This window comes from Apteryx mantelli, chromosome 25 (genome assembly GCF_036417845.1).
Source record: "Apteryx mantelli isolate bAptMan1 chromosome 25, bAptMan1.hap1, whole genome shotgun sequence".
NCBI classification, from domain to species: Eukaryota; Metazoa; Chordata; class Aves; order Apterygiformes; family Apterygidae; genus Apteryx; species Apteryx mantelli.
In genome coordinates, this window is record NC_090002.1 from 6,637,734 (window position 1) to 6,658,775 (window position 21,042).

The 21,042-nt window shown below is 40.9% G+C and overlaps 1 protein-coding gene across 4 annotated transcripts in view; it reads left to right on the forward strand.

Annotated features, from left to right (window-relative positions):
• Positions 1-21,015, forward strand: part of SRPK1 (SRSF protein kinase 1) — a 28,425-nt gene extending 7,410 nt beyond the window's left edge. Inside the window, exons 3-17 of one of the 4 annotated variants that reach the window (XR_010886341.1) lie at positions 4,593-4,711; positions 6,461-6,569; positions 7,033-7,120; positions 7,330-7,417; positions 8,921-9,027; positions 9,734-9,899; positions 10,999-11,024; positions 11,536-11,749; positions 12,044-12,472; positions 13,959-14,059; positions 15,002-15,109; positions 16,489-16,558; positions 17,166-17,258; positions 18,472-19,558; positions 20,102-21,015. Coding sequence is in view for 2 of the 4 variants with exons in the window: in XM_067310734.1 (XP_067166835.1) it covers positions 1,126-1,196; positions 4,593-4,711; positions 6,461-6,569; positions 7,033-7,120; positions 7,330-7,417; positions 8,921-9,027; positions 9,734-9,899; positions 10,999-11,024; positions 11,536-11,749; positions 12,044-12,472; positions 13,959-14,059; positions 15,002-15,109; positions 16,489-16,558; positions 17,166-17,258; positions 18,472-18,656 (1,974 nt within the window). In the remaining 2 variants the exon portion in view is untranslated. Of the gene's footprint in view, positions 1-921; positions 1,197-4,592; positions 4,712-6,460; positions 6,570-7,032; positions 7,121-7,329; positions 7,418-8,920; positions 9,028-9,733; positions 9,900-10,998; positions 11,025-11,535; positions 11,750-12,043; positions 12,473-13,958; positions 14,060-15,001; positions 15,110-16,488; positions 16,559-17,165; positions 17,259-18,471 lie in introns of all 4 variants that reach the window. The other 3 variants (XR_010886342.1, XM_067310734.1, XM_067310732.1) reach the window with 3 other exon arrangements.
• Positions 21,016-21,042: the final 27 nt, after the last annotated feature.

Genomic DNA, 21,042 nt, shown 5'->3' on the forward strand with positions numbered 1-21,042 from the left:
ATTGACTGAAATCTTAGTTGCTGCAAATAATTATTGCTGTCCCTGCTGCAAAGAGGAGGTGAACAGAGGTGTTGTGTGATGTATTTAGTCAATGCGAAGCAAAATATTGGCTGTTGTGGAAAATTTTGCATGTTGTTAACACCTCTTCTAATATGAAGAGGTTTGGCAACTCTTAGTAAACTATATTAGAAGGATGTTCAAACTTAATTCTGTGAGCTTTTCAGGTGAAAATATTTCAGATAAACAGTGAGCTGAGTATATTGAGAATCCAATTCTTCTTTAAGCCTGTTCATTTAGAACTGCAGAGCCAGCTTGGGAGTGTCTTTCGCTGACAAACCTTTCCCAGTAGCAGAGAAAATCTCTTAAATTATTACTTGGTAACGTCACATTGTTGCTGACCTGTTTCCTTATCACTTGCACAAACTGGCAGGGTAAACATGCACAGGAAATGGCTAGTAATTCTTGTACATCATTGGAGGAAGATATTAATTGCCTGCTGCTGCAAAGAATATTCAGTTGAGTTTTTTTAGGATCTGGTGAAGATTTGACCCCTTCTCCCACTGTTTTGTCACTTTTGGGCATAAAGGATAAGTTTTTCTCGTAACTCTGGGTGGAGAGGTTTGGAATTACTTCAGAAAGCTCATTTTCACTTTGAACCCCCTATCTCTCCTGTGTGATTGCGCTGGTGTTCCTGTATCAAAAGGGTTGGACTGTCGGCAATTGCTGTGAACCTTGCATTCGTCGGTGCTTTGGATCTAGTGGACTGTTGAATAGGCAAATAAAACCGGCTTGTTGAGGAAGCTGATACAAAGTATCCGACTGAATTTCTAATTTCATTAGAGGGAAGATTGAAACAGGTAAACATCAAGAGCATGAGCTGAATGTATTTACGTTCAACCCCTAACACGACTGAATTTGCAGGAAGATCAGCTGGGAGCAACCGCCGGCCTTGCTGCAAGGCCCTGTACCTGCAATGCAGTGCTGTGCATCCGCAGCTAGGTGGTGGAGGCAAATCCCTCTTCTCCCTCGCTCTTGCACAAAGCTTTGCTGCGTTCGAAAAGAACCAGCCCTCAGCCTGCCGTTGATGTGCCTCGGCTTCCCGAACAGTCTGCCATCTCATTTTTAATGGCTCTTTCGAAAACTATTGGACTGTCTTCAGGAATACCTTTATCAATGGGAGGCCGTGCTTCGTGCAGGTAGGTTAGCCTCTCTGTGTTTTTTTGTCTTGTGTGTATTGCAGTTCAGGCATTCCTGAGAGAATGAGGACTTTTTGGGGGTCTCTAAATATGGATTCGCATGAAATCCATAAAAGAGCTTGTGTTTTGCCTTAAAGCATTGCTGTTCCATGTTGTCTTTTCTTCCTTGAGTAAAATATTACTGTGTAGCTGTAGAGAGACGCTGCAAATCCAGTTCATTCTATCAATTAATTAGGGCATTGAGGCAGCATAAGTAAAAGGTGACCAAGGCATTTTTAAGTAGAATAGAGGTAGATATATATATAAAGCCCTAAAACTTGATTTTTTTTGAAGTGTAGATTATTAAAACCATTTTCATAAGCTTTTTATATCATTTATCTACACTTTGCAATATTATTGACAGCTGTTTCAGCTGTCTTTAAATACAGGATTTGGATCTTTTTGCTCTCTTTAGCTGTCCTTTGTGCCTGTTAGCAGACTACTGTCTGAGTGGAGGATGCAGGCATGAGGGTTGTGGTTTTGTGTGTCAGGTTTTTCTTCTGTGTTAATACGTATTCTGCGCTGATTAATACCCTTCTTTAATCCCTATCTGCAGTTGACATGGTCAGTTTGGGGGAAGAAGGTGGTGGGATCAAATGGCATCTAATGAATTTTCATGAAAAGGCAAAGGAATGAGATGTGTTTTGGAGGTGGTTTGAAAAGGAAATAGTATCACCAAAATGTATGCAGCTGAACATGGCTATGTATTAGATTAGTTGGTATAACAGAATATAATATACAAGCGAAAGGCTTTGTAAGAACGCTTTTCAGATCCCCAGGACAGGCTCGGATGCAGGCTAGAGGATGTGTCGTAGACAGCCTTGTCAACAGCATGATTTGTGGGTTCCCTCTTAGGAGGGTATGCGCAGCTTCCGAAAGATTTTTTAGTGCTTCCAGTAACTTCTTTCTCGACGCACGCAATTACTATTACTGAAAAGCACTGTGACCGCAGAATAGCCTGACATTTCTGTCTACATCAGTGATTCTTGGGATGGATGTCCTCCTGAATCGGTTCTTATCCCCTGCACTTTGCACGGTTACAAAAGTGAAAACCTTGAAACGGCTTTGGAGAGAATTACACTCCGGTTCTTGTGCTATGGGTGTGGCTGCTGGACTTGAATTCTGCCCTCTGTGTAATTCTTTGTTCTGGTCCTGCTTACCCTGTCTGCACAATTTGATATCTCTTAGCATCCAGTCTCTCCTTCAGCTGGCCTGTCCATGTCCTTCTCCTGCATTTGCTGCCTGCTCTCATTTGGGGACGGTTTGCGAGTTTGTCCATAGCTCAGTCATTCCCAAAGAAGTGCAGCAGTTTTGAAGTAGCTTTTTGACCCAACCTCCAAGACTTTTTTTTTTCCCAGTATCTTCACTGCCCACCTCAACCCTCAAGAGGATTGTTGATAAATGTCCCATTAGCCCGACAGCAATGTGATGGACTGTCTGGCAGTTTTTTGGCCTGTAGTTTGAGACCACTGATCTATGTTGCTTATCTGGTTCTGAATCCTAAAATCAATAGGCCTTACTAGACCTGACAACAGACCAAAAGTAAGTGTCGGATGGTATGGTTGTGCTTGGCATGACCTTTGTAGCTGCTCTTCACTTTAATGACCTTCAGTTCCAGATTGATCATGACTTAATTTGGAGCCATTTACAGATGGGAATAAGTGATTGTTCTTTCGTGCTCCGCGGATATTTAAGATTACATAGCTTTAATGTATTAAAAGGTTAAAATCTCGGCAAAGTGCATGTATAGGTAGAAGCAGAACATGCCTTCTACTTATAGCTACTAAAAATTGAAATATTAAACTTTTGTCATCCGGTTCCAGATTAGCTGGCATGGCCATGATGTGATGCACATGACTCCATCTGGGTTGTGAGCTGTAGAAGCTGCATCCAAAAGCCCGTATGTATTAGCTTATCCACTACCACAACCAGTGGTTGTCTCAGCAGTTACTCTTTCTTGGCGGAAAAGGAAAGTTGAATTTGTAGTAGTGTTGGAAGGCATCAGTTATATCTACTGCTTTATGGGAACAATAGTTTCCATACAAGAAACTTCCACTAATTCACACTGTCAGGGAAGCTCACTGTAAAGAATGTTATCTCATGCTTGTTCGTCATGGTATAAAGAAATAAATTGTTAGTTGCCTACCTCTCTGGACAACTCCCGTCTTTTTTTATATGTCATACTTCTAAGAAAAGAAAGCTTATTGTTGATATCCAGCAGCACTTTGCTATTAAATCTTGCTAATGTAACTGAACTACGGGCACTGTGTTCATTTTAAATGCTCATTTTCTACAAAACCATTGTGAAAACCTTTCTCTCTAAGGCTTCATAACTCCGTAGGGAATTAACTCTTATTTACTTTATCTGTTTCATATTATCATGCCATGAACTGTTGCCACTGGCTGCAGGCAGTGTGCTGCCATGAAGGATTGGGGGGGTATCAGTATTTTGGGGGGGGGGGGTTAATGGAGCATAATTTTAATGCATGAGAGCAGTAGGCTGACCTTTGCCAACATGATCTTCACATGCAGGAGCTTAGAGTAGCACATTGCGTGAAAAGTTCAAACGCACAAAATCAAGGTTTTTGTTTATGAATGTAGGAGTGCGAAATACACCACCTGGGTGCCCGATTTCTATCCCTGGCAATCACAAGCTCGCGAAGGCTTTCCAGCACATCTGCTCTGTGCACTCCCACTCGCCATAGTTCATGCAACGCACATAGCGCTCTAGCAAACTTTAGACCTTCAGTGAAAAGACAAACTAGAAAGGTAGATTACTGCTTAAGAGCAGGAGAGATCAAGGGCAATATCAGGTGGTGGAGAGACTTCTAAGGTGTTGGAAGCCGGAGGATTGTTAACTCTGCCTTTCATCTCCGCAATGTGAAAGGGACAAAGGGCACAAGTTCTAAAATATCAATTTAATGTTTTTGAAGGTGTAAGCATTAATTGATATTAGTCTTTAAAATGACGTGCATCAGCATTTAAATCTTCAGGTTTTATATGAGGTGTCATCTTAAAATTCTCTTTAGAAAATCCTCAGTGATGAGTAAAGGGCTGGGAAGGGTTTCAAAGGGACTGATATTTTGATGGGATCGGTAGGCTTTTCATTCACTGTCCCGTCTGGGCTTTTCTTTGTTCTGCTGTAAAAATGCATCTAGGGCATTAAGTTGTATTTCTCACTAGTAGCTGAAAAATTGTTTTTATCTACACTAGCTTAGGAATAAAGGCATGTAAATATGGAAGTCCTTTTTTCTGAAGGCTGAATATTGCATCTCCTCCAGTACCAGCAATCTCTCATATAAAACAGAAGCTGTTGAAGTCTGACGCCAGTGAGACTTGCAATGTGTTGTCTTTCAGGCCTGACACTCAGCATCGGGGCCCTGCTGCTCATTCTGAGAATGATCTTCCAGAACAAGAGGAAGAAATTCTGGGATCAGATGATGATGAACAGGAGGATCCAAACGATTACTGTAAAGGTGAGGACTTGCCTGTTTAAGGTGCAGCTTGCTCAATGTAATCTTGATTCCCTGTCTGCTATAGGGAGTGAAAACATGCAATTTCTTTGCTTATTTTAAATGTTTTTTGAAATTGCAGATGATAAAACTATGTTCCATGATTGCCTCTGTTTCTTTCTATTTCTGATTAGTTTGAAAAATGTTATCAGTCAAGACCTGAGTTGGAGAGCTCTGTTTTTATCACATATGTTTAATGTTTTCCTCTGTGCTAGAGGATTTATAGGTGTTTTGAAAACAATAAAAGCAAGTAGGTATTCAAACCACTTTCTAATTCTTCTTTTTTTTTCTTTAAGATCGTCATCTTAGTATCCATGCTTTAAATTATTTATTTATGTGTGTCTGTAAATATCATTTTACCTCTGTTTCCCGGATAGAAACTGAGATACAGAACAGATGGAAGTATCAGAGTATCTAATTCAATACCAAAAGGGTCAGGCTTTTTTCAAAGTATTTGCTGCATTTAAAAAAAGAACGCTGATCATACAGTTTTAACTGAAAAAATAGCTGAAGCTTGAATGCGTGCCCCCAATTCCAATCTTCCAATCACTTTATAAGTCTACTTCTGTGCTTACTATTTATGTATGTATTGGGTAAGGTAGAAGGAGAACCGTGTAACAAACAGGTTATTCATGCGTATAAAAATGCAAAGTAAAAATAGCATGGAGTGCTTCAATTGTAATGTTTCTTACACTTCAGTGCTTGCCTTCAAAGGGTTTAAATTTTAGCATGCTACCCAACTATTTGTGGGATTTTTGTTTGTTGTGAAGCAAATGGGAAGAAGAAACACCGTTGTGTGGATTAGTGATCTGTGCAGCTGTCACTATTGCTGCTGAAACCTTTAAGTGAAGAGAAGGGACTTCTGCTACTTGAGCTAATGAAATAATTGATAACAATTACGTGTATGTTTTGTTTGTGAACCAGTCAACTGAGAGAAATAAATCTCCCTGGCAAAGCATGTGTTTCATGGTATTTGCTGGCCACAGTTGAATATTAAACATCCGGAATCTAGGCTATAATTCCCGAATCTGTCAAAAAATTGTGCCTTAACAATTACAGACCTTTTTGCTCTATTCTGTTGTCTTCTAGTTCCCTTCTTTCCCTTGCATTCTTCTCTGGCTTTTCATATCTTCATATTTCAATCATGGCATTTTTCTGGGACTGCCTGGTTACCAACTAAGAGATACTAGAGATACAGGGAGGGGACTCTCCAATTTTCAACTGTGATCAAAGTGTTTTTCGGTCAAGAAAGCAGTAGCAAGGGAAACTCTGCTGAGTCTAGGATCGAGTATTCTTCATGGGGATAGAGCATGCAAAAGCAGTGTTGAGATTTAGCTGTAAGAGTCTTAAAATCTGTTGTTGAACATCAGACTGCAGTTTTCAAAGGTCATTAGCCTGGCGAGCTTTAGATACTGCAGTGATAATCTCCTGCACTGAAAGGAGGGAAAAGTCAGTCATTCCAGTTCGGTTATATTAAAAGAATATTTTTCAGTCAACTCCAGGGCTCTTCATTGCTGTTCTCCTAACATATATTGTATGTTTGTTCTAGCAAGATCCAATTAGAGAAACATTTGCATTTCTCCCTATGATTAAGTATTTAAACACATCAAATGCGTGTGCCTCAAGTTGTGGTGCTTGTCCCACATACCTGTTCTTAGCACTTGTGTGATCTCTTGATATATCAACTTCCCGCTGTTTTTTTTTTTTCCCTAGGTGGCTATCACCTTGTGAAAATAGGAGATCTCTTTAATGGGCGCTACCATGTGATTCGAAAGCTTGGATGGGGCCACTTCTCCACTGTATGGCTAGCTTGGGACATCCAGTAAGTCTCTGTATTTAGTTTGTGTTCCTGATGGGAATGCATGAGAGTTGCACAAACGTGATCAGAAAGAATCTGCTTACGTTTAGATAAAAGCACAAAATATACCTAATCCATAGGTTAGGATAGGATAACTCTCCTAATACAGAATTTTCTTTTGATATCATGCCTGCAAGTATATGGAAGGGAGTTAGTCTTAACAGGACAAACCATTTATGTGGTAAGGGTAGTTTCCTTGTGTTCAGCAGTTCCCGACCTATTATTTTGTTTTATGAAAAATTAATAACAATGATGTATGGAGGAGACCCAAAGACAATTTTCAAAAGAGTGTTTAAATCTTATTTTTCCGTGATGCTTGGGTCTTAAATAAGTAGCTTTTATATGCAAGAGAATTAGGTTAATCCTGGAGAATAACTTCTTTGTATGAGCGTTAACAGTCTCCAATTTGTTTACCGTGTGTGCTTAGAGGGAAGAGATTTGTGGCAATGAAAGTGGTGAAGAGTGCGGAGCACTACACAGAAACGGCACTGGATGAAATCAAGTTGCTAAAATCGGTGAGTGCCAGAGAGTGGGCTTCATTTTAATTCGTTTTTGGAGTTCACACTAGTCAGTTAATGTGCTTGGTCTTTTTGATCATCTAGTTGCAAAGAATTTGGGTAGGGACCTTAGCACTTACTAGTGCAGCAGATCTGCACTCCAAAAATATATTCTCACCTAGTAATTGCTCTAAGGAGCACAAAGTTAATCCTCTTTCTCTCTGCAGGTCCGCAACAGCGATCCAAATGATCCCAATAAAGAGAGGGTTGTTCAGTTATTAGATGACTTCAAGATTTCAGGAGTTAATGGTTCTCGTATCCTTTTGTGGAAGAAAGGCAAAGAATTGCGTGAAGGTGGGAGTCCCCTGGGTGGCTGTCGTGCCAGGGGCTGGCGAGCGATACCTAAGCAAACCCTTACACTGCCCGAGGAAATCTGTTGCAAAATCGTTGCCCTCTGTGGGCATTGAAGCTGCCTGCAAAGCTCAGATCTGAAGTGATCGTTCAGTCTGCAAGTCTGATATCCTATGCGTAAGTTGTGGAGACAGTGCTGCTTAGTCGTGCTTTTAACGTGAGAGATGAGAGGGGCGGCTGCATCCGATTTGTGAATCAGCCCTGAATGGCTTAATGTCTGAGGTGCCTGCGTGGAAGGAGTGTCCATCTATCCCCACACTTCAGTTTTGCAAGCAGCCTGGTAATAAAACTCCTTATTTAAGTAAAGCATTACAAAATGTTAAGATCAATAATTAAAAATAGCAAAGACGTGCAGTCTGTAACTTGATTAATAAGGAAATTTTCTAGTTAGGGAAGCATTTTACTTTGGCCTTGACCAACGTTGTTAATGGGTTTGAAGTGTATTGCTTTGAAAATCCTGTGTAGTTCAGAGAGCAAACTTCTAATGGGGGTCATTTATGGGAAGTTTTAATGTGCCCTTAAAATTTGAAAGTTGTGTGCATTTCTGCTTTGCAGAATCTTGAGCTTCATTTTGGTGAGAATTACGAGACTGCTTGAGAGAATCAGGCTGTAGGTTATAAACTTTCTAAAGCTTTTAGAAAACTGCAGTCGCGTAATGTATTTCCTCTTATGTTAGCTCTTTTCCCTAGAACCTAGCATAGAGTAAATTGTTACTTGATATTGTATTTCTTGCACTCTTGTGAAATGTGCACTCATGCTTTCTGCCAATGTAGAAGAAAAATAACCTAATAAAATTCTACGAGTTTGACTTTTAAAGCAAAAGCAGAATACTAAATGTGTCCCTGGAGTAGCTGTTCAGACTTTGCAGACAAAAAGAAGTTAATGTAAACACTGTTGAAGTCCAGGCTTGTAAAGACTTTGTTTTGCTGGTAAAGAAGGAAGGGAGAAAACTTAATTGTTCTGAGGGTGACTTATCGACTGGAAATTTAGTTATTTTTTGAGGTAACACTGATACAGAGAGATCTGGGTTTAAATTTTGCCTGGGGCAGGAGCCTAAACTATTCCAAACTTATGTTCTCAGCTTGAAGCTGTTTCAATGCTAGCAGGAAATACTAATGCATGGTTGCTTGTGCAGCTGGCTTCCACCCAGGGTGTGATACTGCTACTGCTGCTTTAGCACCATCCTTCCGAACTGTCCCTATCCCTCCATATTTAAAGGTTTTACATAACAATACCGATGTATGTGTAAAAAGATGGTACTGTTCAGAGAGGCAACTGCTCTAAGCTTAGTCAGAAGGGAGAGGGTTCGTTAATGTAGAAACACGTCATTGGTATAGATTCCCCAACCCTGTGAATTCTGGGCTCGTTGGATGAGGATGTTGCTCTTTTTCCTTGACCGAGTTCCAGATATCTGTATGGTGTTTGAAGTTCTAGGGCATCATCTCCTGAAATGGATCATCAAGTCAAATTATCAGGGGCTTCCGCTCCCTTGTGTCAAAAAGATCATCAAACAGGTATGTTCCAGTTCTGACTGCACTGTTTGCCTCAGCCTGGTGAGATCTCTTTCACTGGGGAGAAATCCAAGAAAATGAGTTAAAAATCAGTGGTGTAGCCTCTCATGCAACAAAAATCCTTTTCAGGTTAATGTTTCCTTTCTCTACTGCAAAAACTTTCTGCTGCAGATATTTCTTTTCTGTCACTTAAACCATGATGGTGCAGTGGGAGGCCGGTTTTGCTTTTAACCTCTTCTTACCCTGTTTAGTCCTCACAAGTGCAAGTAGTTCTTTTTATAACTTCTGTCGCAGTAAGCATGGTGCTTAATGATGGGAAAAGCAAGAGAAACCTGTTCTCCCTACTGTATTGCTTAAGGAGAAAGATCTTTCTACATCGGAGAGTGGAAAGAGAAGGAAAGCATGATTTTATTGTAGGGCATTAAGATTAGTTTTTCACTGTGGTAAACTCAGTCATGAAGGTTTAGAGACAGTGTTTTAACTTCATAGTTGAAATCTGTATACAAATCTAGATTTTCTGGAATTCAGTAATAACCACTGATATCATAAGAATTAATCTGGAATATTCTTGGACATAAAAATCCTTCCAGTTCATTAGTCATCCTGGGCAGCTACTGAATTCAGTTTTTGGATTTTTCCTTTCCCTTCATTTTCAGTTTGCTTATTCTTTGGTTTTTTTAATGGTTGGTTTCGTTCTTTCCATTTGCAGGTTCTTCAGGGTCTTGATTACTTGCACACAAAGTGTCGGATCATTCATACAGATATTAAACCTGAGAACATTCTTCTGTGCGTTAACGACCAGTATATTCGCAGGTTGGCTGCGGAAGCAACAGAGTGGCAGAGATCTGGGGCTCCCCCACCATCTGGCTCTGCAGGTGTGTGGGTTTTTTTGTTTTTTCTTCCTGAAAACTGGTCCTCTTCTCCAAAAAAGTCATAACTGATCTCATAAGGGAAAATGTCCCACTTGCTTTGCATTAAGTACAGTGAAACAGTACTGCACGTAACTTTGGAAAAGCCAGCTGTAAATTGTGAAGCTACTCGTAAGTTCTAACTTGATGACGCTCAGGAAGCTAGTTATTTGTACAGTATAAGAAAAATGGAGGAAGGATAAAGTCATGCTGACACCTGCTTTTAATGCAGTTGATCTGACACAGATAAAGTGGTGGGACAGTCTTTTAAAAAGCGTGTTAGCCTTTTATGGAACACACCGCATAAATGTGGTTGCACTCAAAGTAGTACTTAAGTAAACATGTGGTGAGGCGCTTCTCACATTTTCTACAAAAGTTTATCTCCTTTCACTGCGTGATGCTGGAAATGCATTTTGGGGAAGTCTCAACAAGATGATTTACCTGTTAGAGTTGTCAATTTGCATACATCTGGAAAGTTTAAAGAGCTGTAAGTGTTTCCTTGACATGCTAACATCCCTAAGGAGCAGAGAGCAAATTCTCTTTTGCTCCTAGTTCTTGTTCTTCATGTTCCTCCTCAGAATTTCCATTTGTACCAGTCTGCAGGTTTCAGGAACTATTACAGTGCATGCTGGAAGGCCCTGTCTGTCATAATCTTACAGCACCAATGTTTAGCTGAGCCCATCGTAACATAGCTTAGTTGGGTTAGATCAGGGAGCTCCCTTAACTTTGGTATTTTAATGTTGCAGTTTGCATTTTCTCAGTAAGATGCATAATGCATGCAGTAAATGAAGCTGCATGACAGGAAGTTTAAGTCTTTGGTATCAGTCAAGCAAAAACAACCTGGGATTTTAATTGCACATTTACTCATCTAATGTTTTTCTCAGTTTTTCTTATTCTTGCTATACCTTTGTAGGGAAATGAAGCCTTCAAAATAAACATTTGTTGATATCTTTAAAATGTTGTTACCAGACCACTTTGGAAGAAGCTTACCTTTACTTTGGAGCATAGTTGCAGTTTTTTATATAAATGTACTAACTTGCTATCTTCCTTTTCCTTTCCCTTTCAGTGAGCACTGCACCACAGCCAAAACCAGTAAGTGTAATAGCTTTCATCTGTAAGTATACATCTATTTATATCATCTCCCCCGTTGTTTCATAACACAGTCTGCATTAAGAGAAAGCAGCATTGTAATCATATCAGAAGGAAAAGTGTGATTTGTTCGTGTTTGTCCTTGGACGTGCTTATCAGGTTCAATGCTGTCTTGGATGTAAGTAGTTCTGTCTCAAATATATATACCAGTACTGGCAGTGCTTTTGGTGGTCTCAGAGTATGTTGTGTTGTCTGTGGAGTCTGAGATCCCTCGTTTGGAGAGCACTATAGATTCCTCAGGTTAGGACAGAGGTGCCCTGGTATGGCAACAGACAACAACTCCCAAATACACAGCTGATACAAAGCCTTTTGGAGAAGAACTCTGTTTTCAGAGTTCTCATCCCAGGCTGCTTCCTCAGCTCTAAAATAAATGAAAACCTGAACTGCTCCAGATTTATTGAAATATGAAACAAAGTCAAATGTTTGAGGTATTCCTCTGCTTGCTTCTGTGTAGGCTGACAAAATGTCAAAGAATAAGAAAAAGAAGTTGAAAAAGAAGCAGAAACGGCAAGCCGAGTTGTTAGAGAAACGTATGCAAGAGATAGAGGAAATGGAGAAGGAGGCAAGCCCTGGGCAGACGCAGCCTGAAGAGGAGGAAGAAGCTCAGAGCCCTCTGGAAATGCTCTTAAAAGTTAGTCCACCGGATGAAGGTGTCAGCAAAAAGACAGGTATGGACCTAAAGCACTGCAAGAGCAGCACACTGTTCTTTCACTCGCGCTGGCATGAGTAGAGTGAGCCTCTTTAGTACAGGTTGCTGCTATCGTTTAACCTTATGTGTATTACATTGCACCAATCTAAAGAGGCTAGGAGATTTTTTTATTACAAATTGAATTAGTGAATGATTGCATTCTGTTACAGTTTGAGAACAGTCTGTTTCTGAAGGCTCCCTGAACAACTGCAGCCATTATTTTATTAAGACATTCTGCTATCTTAAGAATCTTCTCATTTCCCCCCTCTTGCAGCTGAAGTCATTGTTCAAGAGCAGTCTATCCTAATGGAAAGCAGCGTGGAAAAATGCGTACCAGAAATAAATTGCAATGGAGTGATACAACTGACGGACTTCTCAGACTCTGGCAATCAAGGGTCTGTGCGACTTGAGGATGACCTTCACAATGCCAATAACTGTGGTGATCGCCCTCTCACGCAGAAGGAGGAGAGCTTCCGTAGTTGCAGTTACAATCAGCGTAATGGTGACTCAGAGACCAGGCCTCAAGAAGCAATGTCGGACTCATTCGTGCCCTTAGTTTCGGAAGATTCCATGGTGTGTCAGCCCACGTCGAGCGAAGAGCAATCATTCAATGAGCAGGAGATTAGCCATTTGCAAGAAAGCATCCGGACGGAGATACCTTCGGAGGATGAGAATGAGAATAATAGTCCCTCGGAGAACAAAGGTACAAGAGGAGCCCGTTGAGAAAGGCCGCCCTCCCCCTTGCTCTGGGGGAGTCATGTTGTAGCGCTTGATTGGAGTATTAATAGAAACCTTAATTTTACAGGCTGAAGTGATTAGGACCACCTCTTTGAGCCTTTACCTCCCTGCCAGGGGTGATTAACCCAACAGTCCTACTCTAAGTCATTCTGCTGTTTGTAGTTTCCAACTGAGAGGGATTTGTGCCTTAGTTTTAACTGTAGATCGCATAAGCGCTCCCCCTTTAAAAATACTTATACATTTCTTTTTCATTATAGGTACATTCCCTTCTTTAGATCAGGTATTGCTTATGTGATTTGCATTATATTTAGAAACTTAAATCTGCCAATTGTCACTAGTTGTTAGAATGTGGGATAAGTACAATTAAGTCTGTTCTGAATAAATGTTTTCCCAGAAATACAAACCAACCGAAACAAAGCTTATACTGCGTAAGGAAGACTGTTTAATAGTTCTGTTTATATAGAATTGGCTTCAGGAAAAAACACTGCAAGGCTTGTAGGTTTAGGAGAACATGGCGCACAATAGTGTACTGCAGTTTAAAAGATATGTATATATAAAATATATATAAAAATACTCTTAAGAACTTGTATCAATTGATAACATTTAAAACTGTCCGTTGCTGCATTTTTGAGTTGAGGTCTAGTCAAGTAGATCTGCTTGGAGAGGAAGAGAGAAACTAACACTTGTGCTTTTTTTAAGTTTTCTGTAGCGTTTTCCTGGTGGCAGATCTGCCGGGGAGTTTCACGTGTGAAAGAGGAGCAAGTGAAGTTTAACAATATCGAAACTTGGACCTTATTCAGTCAGATGCCCCTGCTAGGTTACTACGCGTATTTTGCTTCTCAAAACTGTCTCCCAGCTTGCTTGAGAGCTACAACTGGGTATAATTTAGTGACTTCATATTTTTGCTCTCCACCATGTCCATTGAGGTTTTTCCCCAAATATACTTTAGAACTTGTGGTTGTCTGTGGTGCTGCCATGGGTGGTGGCTATGGTGAGAAGATGCTATTGTGCTTGGACTCTCCTCCTTCAAGGATTTAGGAAGACTTCTTATGGATTGAGAGGCTTGTTTTACTTCTGGCCTTCCCCTTATTTGAAAAACTTGTCTTTAATATAGACAAACTCATTTTCTTTAAAGCTATGTACCACTCTTGTATACATTTGCCTGTTCTCCCACTGTGCAACACAAAGTCTCTGTGCTAGCTATATTATCTAGAATATTCTAATTCTTTCCTGTGTTTACCAGCCTAATGTTGGTAGCTCTTTTGCTCAAAGTGCACAGACGGATGTTGGGGTTTTTATTTATTTATTTATTACAGCTAGCTTCAGGGAAGGGAAAGTTCTGATCAGTAAGCAATACCCTTCCTGAGCAGGGAGAGAGCTATAGGATTTGGATGACAGATGGTGACACTGCCCATTTAGCTTTAATCAGCTGTTGTGCATATTGCCTTTAGGAAAATCGACTGCTGGGAATTTCCTTCTTAATCCCCTTGAGCCCAAGAATGCAGATAAGCTCAAAGTGAAGATAGCTGACCTGGGAAATGCCTGCTGGGTGGTAAGTTTAAAATCTTTGCACATTGCGTGCTTAAACCCGCTAATTCATTCCCAGTAGGCCAAGACTGAAAAGAATCTGTAAAATAGAATCTATTTTATACCTGCTTGTAAAAGGAGGGATAATTTGAAACTATGTGGGGAAAAAAAGGAGGAGGAGAACAAAGTAAGTAATGGTCTTCTAACGTAGCATTGCAGCCTGTGTTCTGGGTGCCTCTTTGGTCGCTAGATTATCTCTAAGAGGCCTTTGGCCGGTGTCCTATATGATATGCCCCAATCTGCATACATGCAACTTCTGCACAGTCTGTAGCTCCCCTGGAGAAGGAGAAAGTTGAAAACAGTTGCTCTGACGTGCTAGTTCTGTAGCTTATTAGCTTGTCAAGCTGTTTCGGTGGATTCATAAGCACATGAAAGAGACTCATAAATAGTTTTATCCTCTGATGGTTGTGCTGCACTACTTTTAAATGTTTGACACTTCAAATAGGCAGAATAGAATTTTCCTTTCTTTTTTTTTTTTCTTTTTTTTCTTAATGGCAAAATGCTTGAGATCTTAAAAGACTGTTGCAAACTCAGAATTCCATATTAGGCTTGCAGCAGTTGGCGAGGCGCTGTCTCTTGCAATGATGTTGCTCATCTGTTTTAAGGTAGACAAATCTACCTGGCCTAGTGTGACCTGATAGTAGAGAGTACAGCTTCTAAAACGGTCTTCCCTGTTCTGCTGTTATTGCTTGCTTTCCTCTGAATTGCTGGACTGTCTTGCTTAAGGAAGAGTGTCTTGTGCAGAGCCTTTAAGTATTTCCTTATATTCCTACAAGTATTGTTTGAGATGTAAAATTCAGATGAATCATAATGGGAATGAGCTTTGACTTGCTCTGGCTTCCCAGGTTATTGATTCTTGTCCTTTAAAAGCTCTCTAACCATTTAATAAACCTTTTCCTCTGTTTAGCACAAGCACTTCACTGAAGACATCCAGACGAGACAATACCGATCCTTGGAGGTATTGATAGGATCGGGGTACAACACCCCTGCTGACATTTGGAGCACAGCGTGTATGGTGAGTGGTGTTGTCCAGGGAGGATTTTTAGGTGTTGCCACAGGGCGTTCTGGGAAACTCAGATGTGTTCCAGACTACAGAATTACTAGCTGAGTCTGGCCAAAAGCAGGAGGGGGGGGGAATCCAAAACCACTAACATTCAGCCAAATTCTAGACTTACTGACTTCAGTATAGAAACAGGGTATTCAGCGTTTCTTTCATCTTTTGCCACACAGAGCCTCCCCTTTGAAAGTTGGGGCTTTGTTGTACAACACTGGCGTATTTCAAATGTACCTGTACTTTGAGGTCGTGCTTCATGGCAAAGCAAGAGAAATAGGCAATTCTGAAGACGAGAAAGTGTTTTTTGTAAAGAGTCTTTCCTCTGCATCCACCACTGTTTCACAGATGTCTTCAGTATAACTTTATATTTGTCTCATGCATCCTCTGCCTTGTTTGAATCACTTTATAATCTCTGAGTAATGCTGAGATGAAGCTGAAACTGTATTCTACATTTGCTAGCAATTATGGGAACGATGATTTAAAAAAAAAAAAACAACACCTCAGTCTAGTCAGTTACTACATGTGTGTCTTTGGTGTCCCCTTTCTGTATTTTCTACAAATTAAAGCTCGTTTTTCTATTTTAAGCTTGGAAACTATTGAATGAACTCGTTTTTGCTGTCTTGGAAAATAAGCTGTGATTTTGATGAATGTGGTAAAAACGGAATGCAGTAGGGTCATGTTGTCTCTGCAGAACTTATGGTCAAAATTATGCAGTGGTGACTCTTGAGTGCCTAATTCCATAGTTTGGCTACAGCAGCTCTCAAAGAAAATTAAGAATACAGAAGGTCATAGGTACTGTTTTGAGTAAAAGTGAATACATAAGTTCTTAAATTCCATGACGTATTTACCCTTTAGCAGTGGTAAATTGAGAAATGAAAGCAAAAATTTTCTCATTTAAAACATGTTTTCACATCTGGGAATGAATGGTCTGAGATGAACTGTGTTGAAAAATGTCTTTTTAACATCTGAAACTTTGCAGGGAAAGAACTTTAGTCAAAAAATATCTGTAGAGCTGGGACATGATAACAAGTTTTGCAAAATGGTATTGAGGGGGAAGAGGGGCTAAGCTTGTGAAAAGCCTTCATTTTGTACAATTGCAAACTTAATACAGCAAAATGGAGAGTTCATAATATGATCCAGAATTCATCACAGTTCTGAGTCTATGAAGCTTTTAAATGCAACAAAGTAATTGAACACGTTAAGATGGTAGTGGTGTATTAGCGTTTTTACAGGTTACTCTTCCCACCACTTTGATTCCGGCATGCAGGATCGACCTGCAGTGCTTCTAGCAATGTGCAAGTCCATTAAAGTGGTATAACATACACTTTCTGTTTATTTAGGCCTTTGAATTAGCAACAGGAGACTATCTGTTTGAGCCTCATTCTGGAGAAGATTACTCAAGGGATGAAGGTGCGTTTGTTTAAGTCTTTCCTTCTTAATTTGGGACATGAGATGCAGTGGAGGCTTCTTCAGAATGAGAACCTTCTCTTACAAGTCTGCAGTGCAAAGGTTCCTTGCAAAAAGATGTTCACCCAAATTAGTGATGTTAGAGAACAACTGTGGTTAAGGCTCTGCAGTGAGACACCATGCAATGAAAGTCCATGTTTTTGTTTTGGTATTTGCCATTCCTTTTACCACTATCCTCTCTATCTTGCTTCTCAGACTATTGAGTTCCTGCAAATGGCCCTTGCCTCTCCCCCCCGCCACCACCATGTGTCGTCTTTTTCCTTGTCTGCTGTAATCTGATTTCAGGTTCTGTTTTCCCAGTGCGTCTGAGCCATGTTTGTAATGCTCACAGTGATACCTCTGAGACTATGGTTAGGTATAATAACACACTGGGGTGCAAGGGACACTGAACTATGTTGTGCATAACTCGTCTTACTTGTGGATCTCAAAGTAATTTGCAAAGGAGATTAAGTGCCTTTGTCCTCACGTCACAGAAAAGGAAACTGGGATGCGGAGGGGGGATGTCTTGTATGGATGTGTCATACTGTCTTTTTCTTTTGAAAATATACAGATCACATTGCATTGATCATAGAACTTCTTGGGAAAATACCTCGCAAGCTCATTTTGGCAGGAAAATATTCCAAGGAGTTTTTCACCAAAAAAGGTAAAAGGAAACAAAGCAAATGTCACCTTCCCCCCACCCCCGTACACAAGAGTGCCTTGCTAAAAATGCCAATTAAAAATAGATCTCAACAAAGACAAATCTTTAAATCTTCACCCTGTTTTATGAAAGGCTTTTTCAGCAAAGCTGCAGCTAAATGTAAGGCATTCTTGTCTGCTAAAAATATACTACATCCCCGTACTTGACATCTCGGTGTAGATCAAATGTGACAGGTTGAAGAATAGTTCTGTAGGTAGCTCAGAGTTGAGATGGCTTCAGATAGCTGAGCTCTGTCAACTGGAGGTGTTTACTCGTCTTTGAAGTCTTCTCTAGACAACTTTGTTCTTTTTCTAGTGAGACAGTCACTTAAACAGTAGCTTGCATCCTGCGCCGCATTGCTGCAGATTATAAAGATAACCGCTGTTGCAGGCCCTTCGACCTAGTCTGAGGGAAGAGGCCCTGTACACAGCAGACAGCTGTCTTCTCCATTCAGGCTGGTAAACCCAGAGTCTAGTTTTCAGCACAGAGACCTTCTGCCCTAAACAGGAAATCCAACGCATTTTATCGTGTTGCTGATCTTAAAGCCCTAAGTACACCAGAAATGTATTAAGACTCAAGAACGAATTTTTCACCTAGTTTAATACTAAAAATACCCTTTTTTCATAATAGTGTATCACTTCCTCGAACAATGCTGCATGTATTCCAAAGTCTACGGCACAGTGTATGCCTGTCATGTCAGCCTGTATAATTGGTGATTAATAAAATTAAACAATATACGTTGGTATTGGATCAGAAATAGCAGGAGGGAAAAAGGGAGCCTTCAAGGACTGCATTTCTAAAACGGCCTTCAAAAGCAGATAGGAAAGATAATCTGAGTTGTTTCTAAACTGTGCTGTCCCAAGCTGGCAGCATTAGTTCCATGTAGAGTAAAGACCTTGAAATCCTTCATCATTTTCTAGGTGTCTGCTATGTTCTTTGCTTTCCAGTCACAAAACCCTTCTTCAGTTATAGCTGTTCAAATGTTTGAAATGAGCTATTTAAACCTAGGTTTTAGTATCACTTCTTCCTTCAGTATTCCCCAAACCTTTGCCTTTACCTTCCCTGTGCTAAAACGCTCAGTTTCTGAACTCAGCCTGTCACGCTAGCTGCTTGGCCTGTTTTGGTCAGCCGCTCCGCCGCTATGATTTGCACTTAACGTATCTGTCTTGGTTTTCAGGTGATCTGAAGCACATCACCAAACTGAAGCCTTGGGGCCTTTTCGAAGTTCTGGTGGAAAAATACGAGTGGTCCCAAGACGAGGCAGCTGCATTCACAGACTTCTTATTACCTATGTTGGAGCTGATCCCGGAGAAACGAGCTACAGCAGCGGAGTGTCTCAGGCACCCCTGGCTTAGCTCCTAGAGGCTTCAACCTAATGCCACAGCACTACACTCTGGTTTACAGCATAGCGTACACACACCCAGCTGCCCCTTCCCAGATCCTTTTTTTTTTTTTCCCTTGTTCATTTTCAGTGTGAAGGTCTTCCTTCAAGGCTTCCAAGATTTTAGATAAATCTAACGTGTTCTGCTGAGTTTGCTTGTGTGACTCAATGGGGACTCTCCTCAGCCAGTGGGCATCATCTGTGTTTTGCCTTGATAGGGCTTTGCCAAAGACTAATTGACTGGAATATGAAGTTTTTCCTGAGTCTCCTCACTGTTACGCAGCATGTGCAGTAGATCTGAGCTCATCTGTGCTGAGATAGCTCCCTTAACTAAATTTCAGCTGTCCTCTGTTCGAGAGGGGGACATGAAGATCTGAACTCATCCTTATCTCACTGACTCAGGAGTCAATTTTCAGCTGTTTATCCAGTAGCTGGCAATGGGGTGAGAAGTAACAGAGGGCACCAAGGTGGTGTTAATTCCATGTAGAGCAAAGACCTTGAAATCCTCCATCGTTTTCTAGGTGTCTACTGTATTCTTTGCTTTCCAGTCACGTAATTTTTCTTTAGTTTTAGCTGCCTAAATCTTTTGAAATGAGCTATTTAAATCTAGGTTTTAGTATCATTTATTTCTTCCCCCAGTGTGTCCCTGCCCCTTTACTTTTTCTTCCCCTCGCTGTGCCCAGATAGTCAGAATAGTTTCTAAATTCAGCAACGTTTACTGTGTGTTTTCAAATGCCTGAGCCTGTGACTAAAAGGTGACAAGGAAAATAAGCAAAAGCTGGAACTGACTAAACGCACAACCCTCAGCGTGCAGATGGGTGCCCCCTTTGGCTGCAGAGAGGTAGCCTTGTTGCAGGCAACTCTTCCAATGTTTTAGTGAGCTGTAAGTTTTTTTGTTTTTTATCCCTTACTGGCACTTTTTTGCCTTGCTTGAGGCGGTTGCTGCGTCCGTGAGAGACTGGCTTTCACTGGTGCGGTGTGCTCTGGCTCTTACTTTTTGACCATTCACTTTTTCCCCGATGAAGGGTGGCAGCATCTGCATCACAGCCATGCTATAGCCCTTGACTTTGAAACTCAACACTTGAAAGCCCGACTTAAAGGTTTCTTTGGCGTTAACTTGCTTCAGGTGCTGGCCTTCAGAAATAACTTCCCAGAATGGGATTGCCTTTCATTTTCTGGGGCATTAACACAAGGAGAGCTAACAGAGGTGGGAGAGACCTGATTGACTTTTCCATGTAGATACCGGATTAGAAGCTGTTTCTAGAGATACCCTAAATAAAACGTTCTGTTGACTTACTGTATAAACTTCTCAGAGGGGGTTGGATGTAATAAGTAAATGGGTTAATTTTAATTATAAAGTTGAATCATTTTGGCATTTTGCTAGTTCTATGATGGTTTCTTCTAGACTTGTCCATCCTTGTTACAGATTCAGTGCATCCTACTCTAAAGCAAGAGTTGGCAGTGTTGAGACTTCAGAGGCGCTTCCTCACCCTGGACCAAATGGGCCTTTGGATTCGTGGTAGTTCCCAAAGGATAGAAGTACTGCAGGAACGTACTGGAGGCCAAGCAGATGCTCTCTGAGGCGATATGTTGCCAAAGCAGCCGAAATGACTGTTACGTGTCACTGCTCTATTTGTGTTTGAAATCCTGGTTCAGGAGGATTGCTCGTTCATAAAACTTGATGTCATTTAATCCACTTGAAAAGCATTTCTCCAGTCCAGTGCCTGATTTGGCTTATTACTGCAATTCATGCTGCATGCTCCTTTAGGGATAGGTCAGGTTCTCTATGCATATAATCAAAAATTAAAGGAAGGGAACATACCAAAACAGTTTCAAACTGCTGATTTGCCTTTTTTCCCCCCTTTCATCTGGAGTTTTCCTGGTTCAGTGTCGCTTCCGTGTCTGTTACAGAGGGACTGCAGCCAGGACTGGATTCTAGCATACCTACTGTCTAAATACTGTGAAGATATGTTGGCAGGGCAAACAACTTCTGTTGTCGTCTTAGAAGCTCAGCCAGTCCTGTGTCCTTCAAACTGGCCCATTAGAGAGTTGTTTCTAGCAGGGGTCTGCACACTTCGATGCTGAGAGCTTCTGCCCCTCCTTCCCTGCCCTCTGCCACCCTGACTGGAGGAGGAGGTTTTTTTACCGAGAGCCAAGGCTGGAGCCGGCTTGGGGGCCCAAGAGCCACAGGATCAGCTGTCAGGATTCAGTCTTGTACCTTGTGCTCCTTCTCTTGGGGTTTGTTAAATTTCCAAATTGCCGTAAAGTGCTCACACTAAAGGATTTGTACTTGCTGTGTCAGTCTAAAACCTGAAGGAAAATACATTTTTATTCTTTCTACTTGGGTGCTTTGTCTTTTTTTCCCCC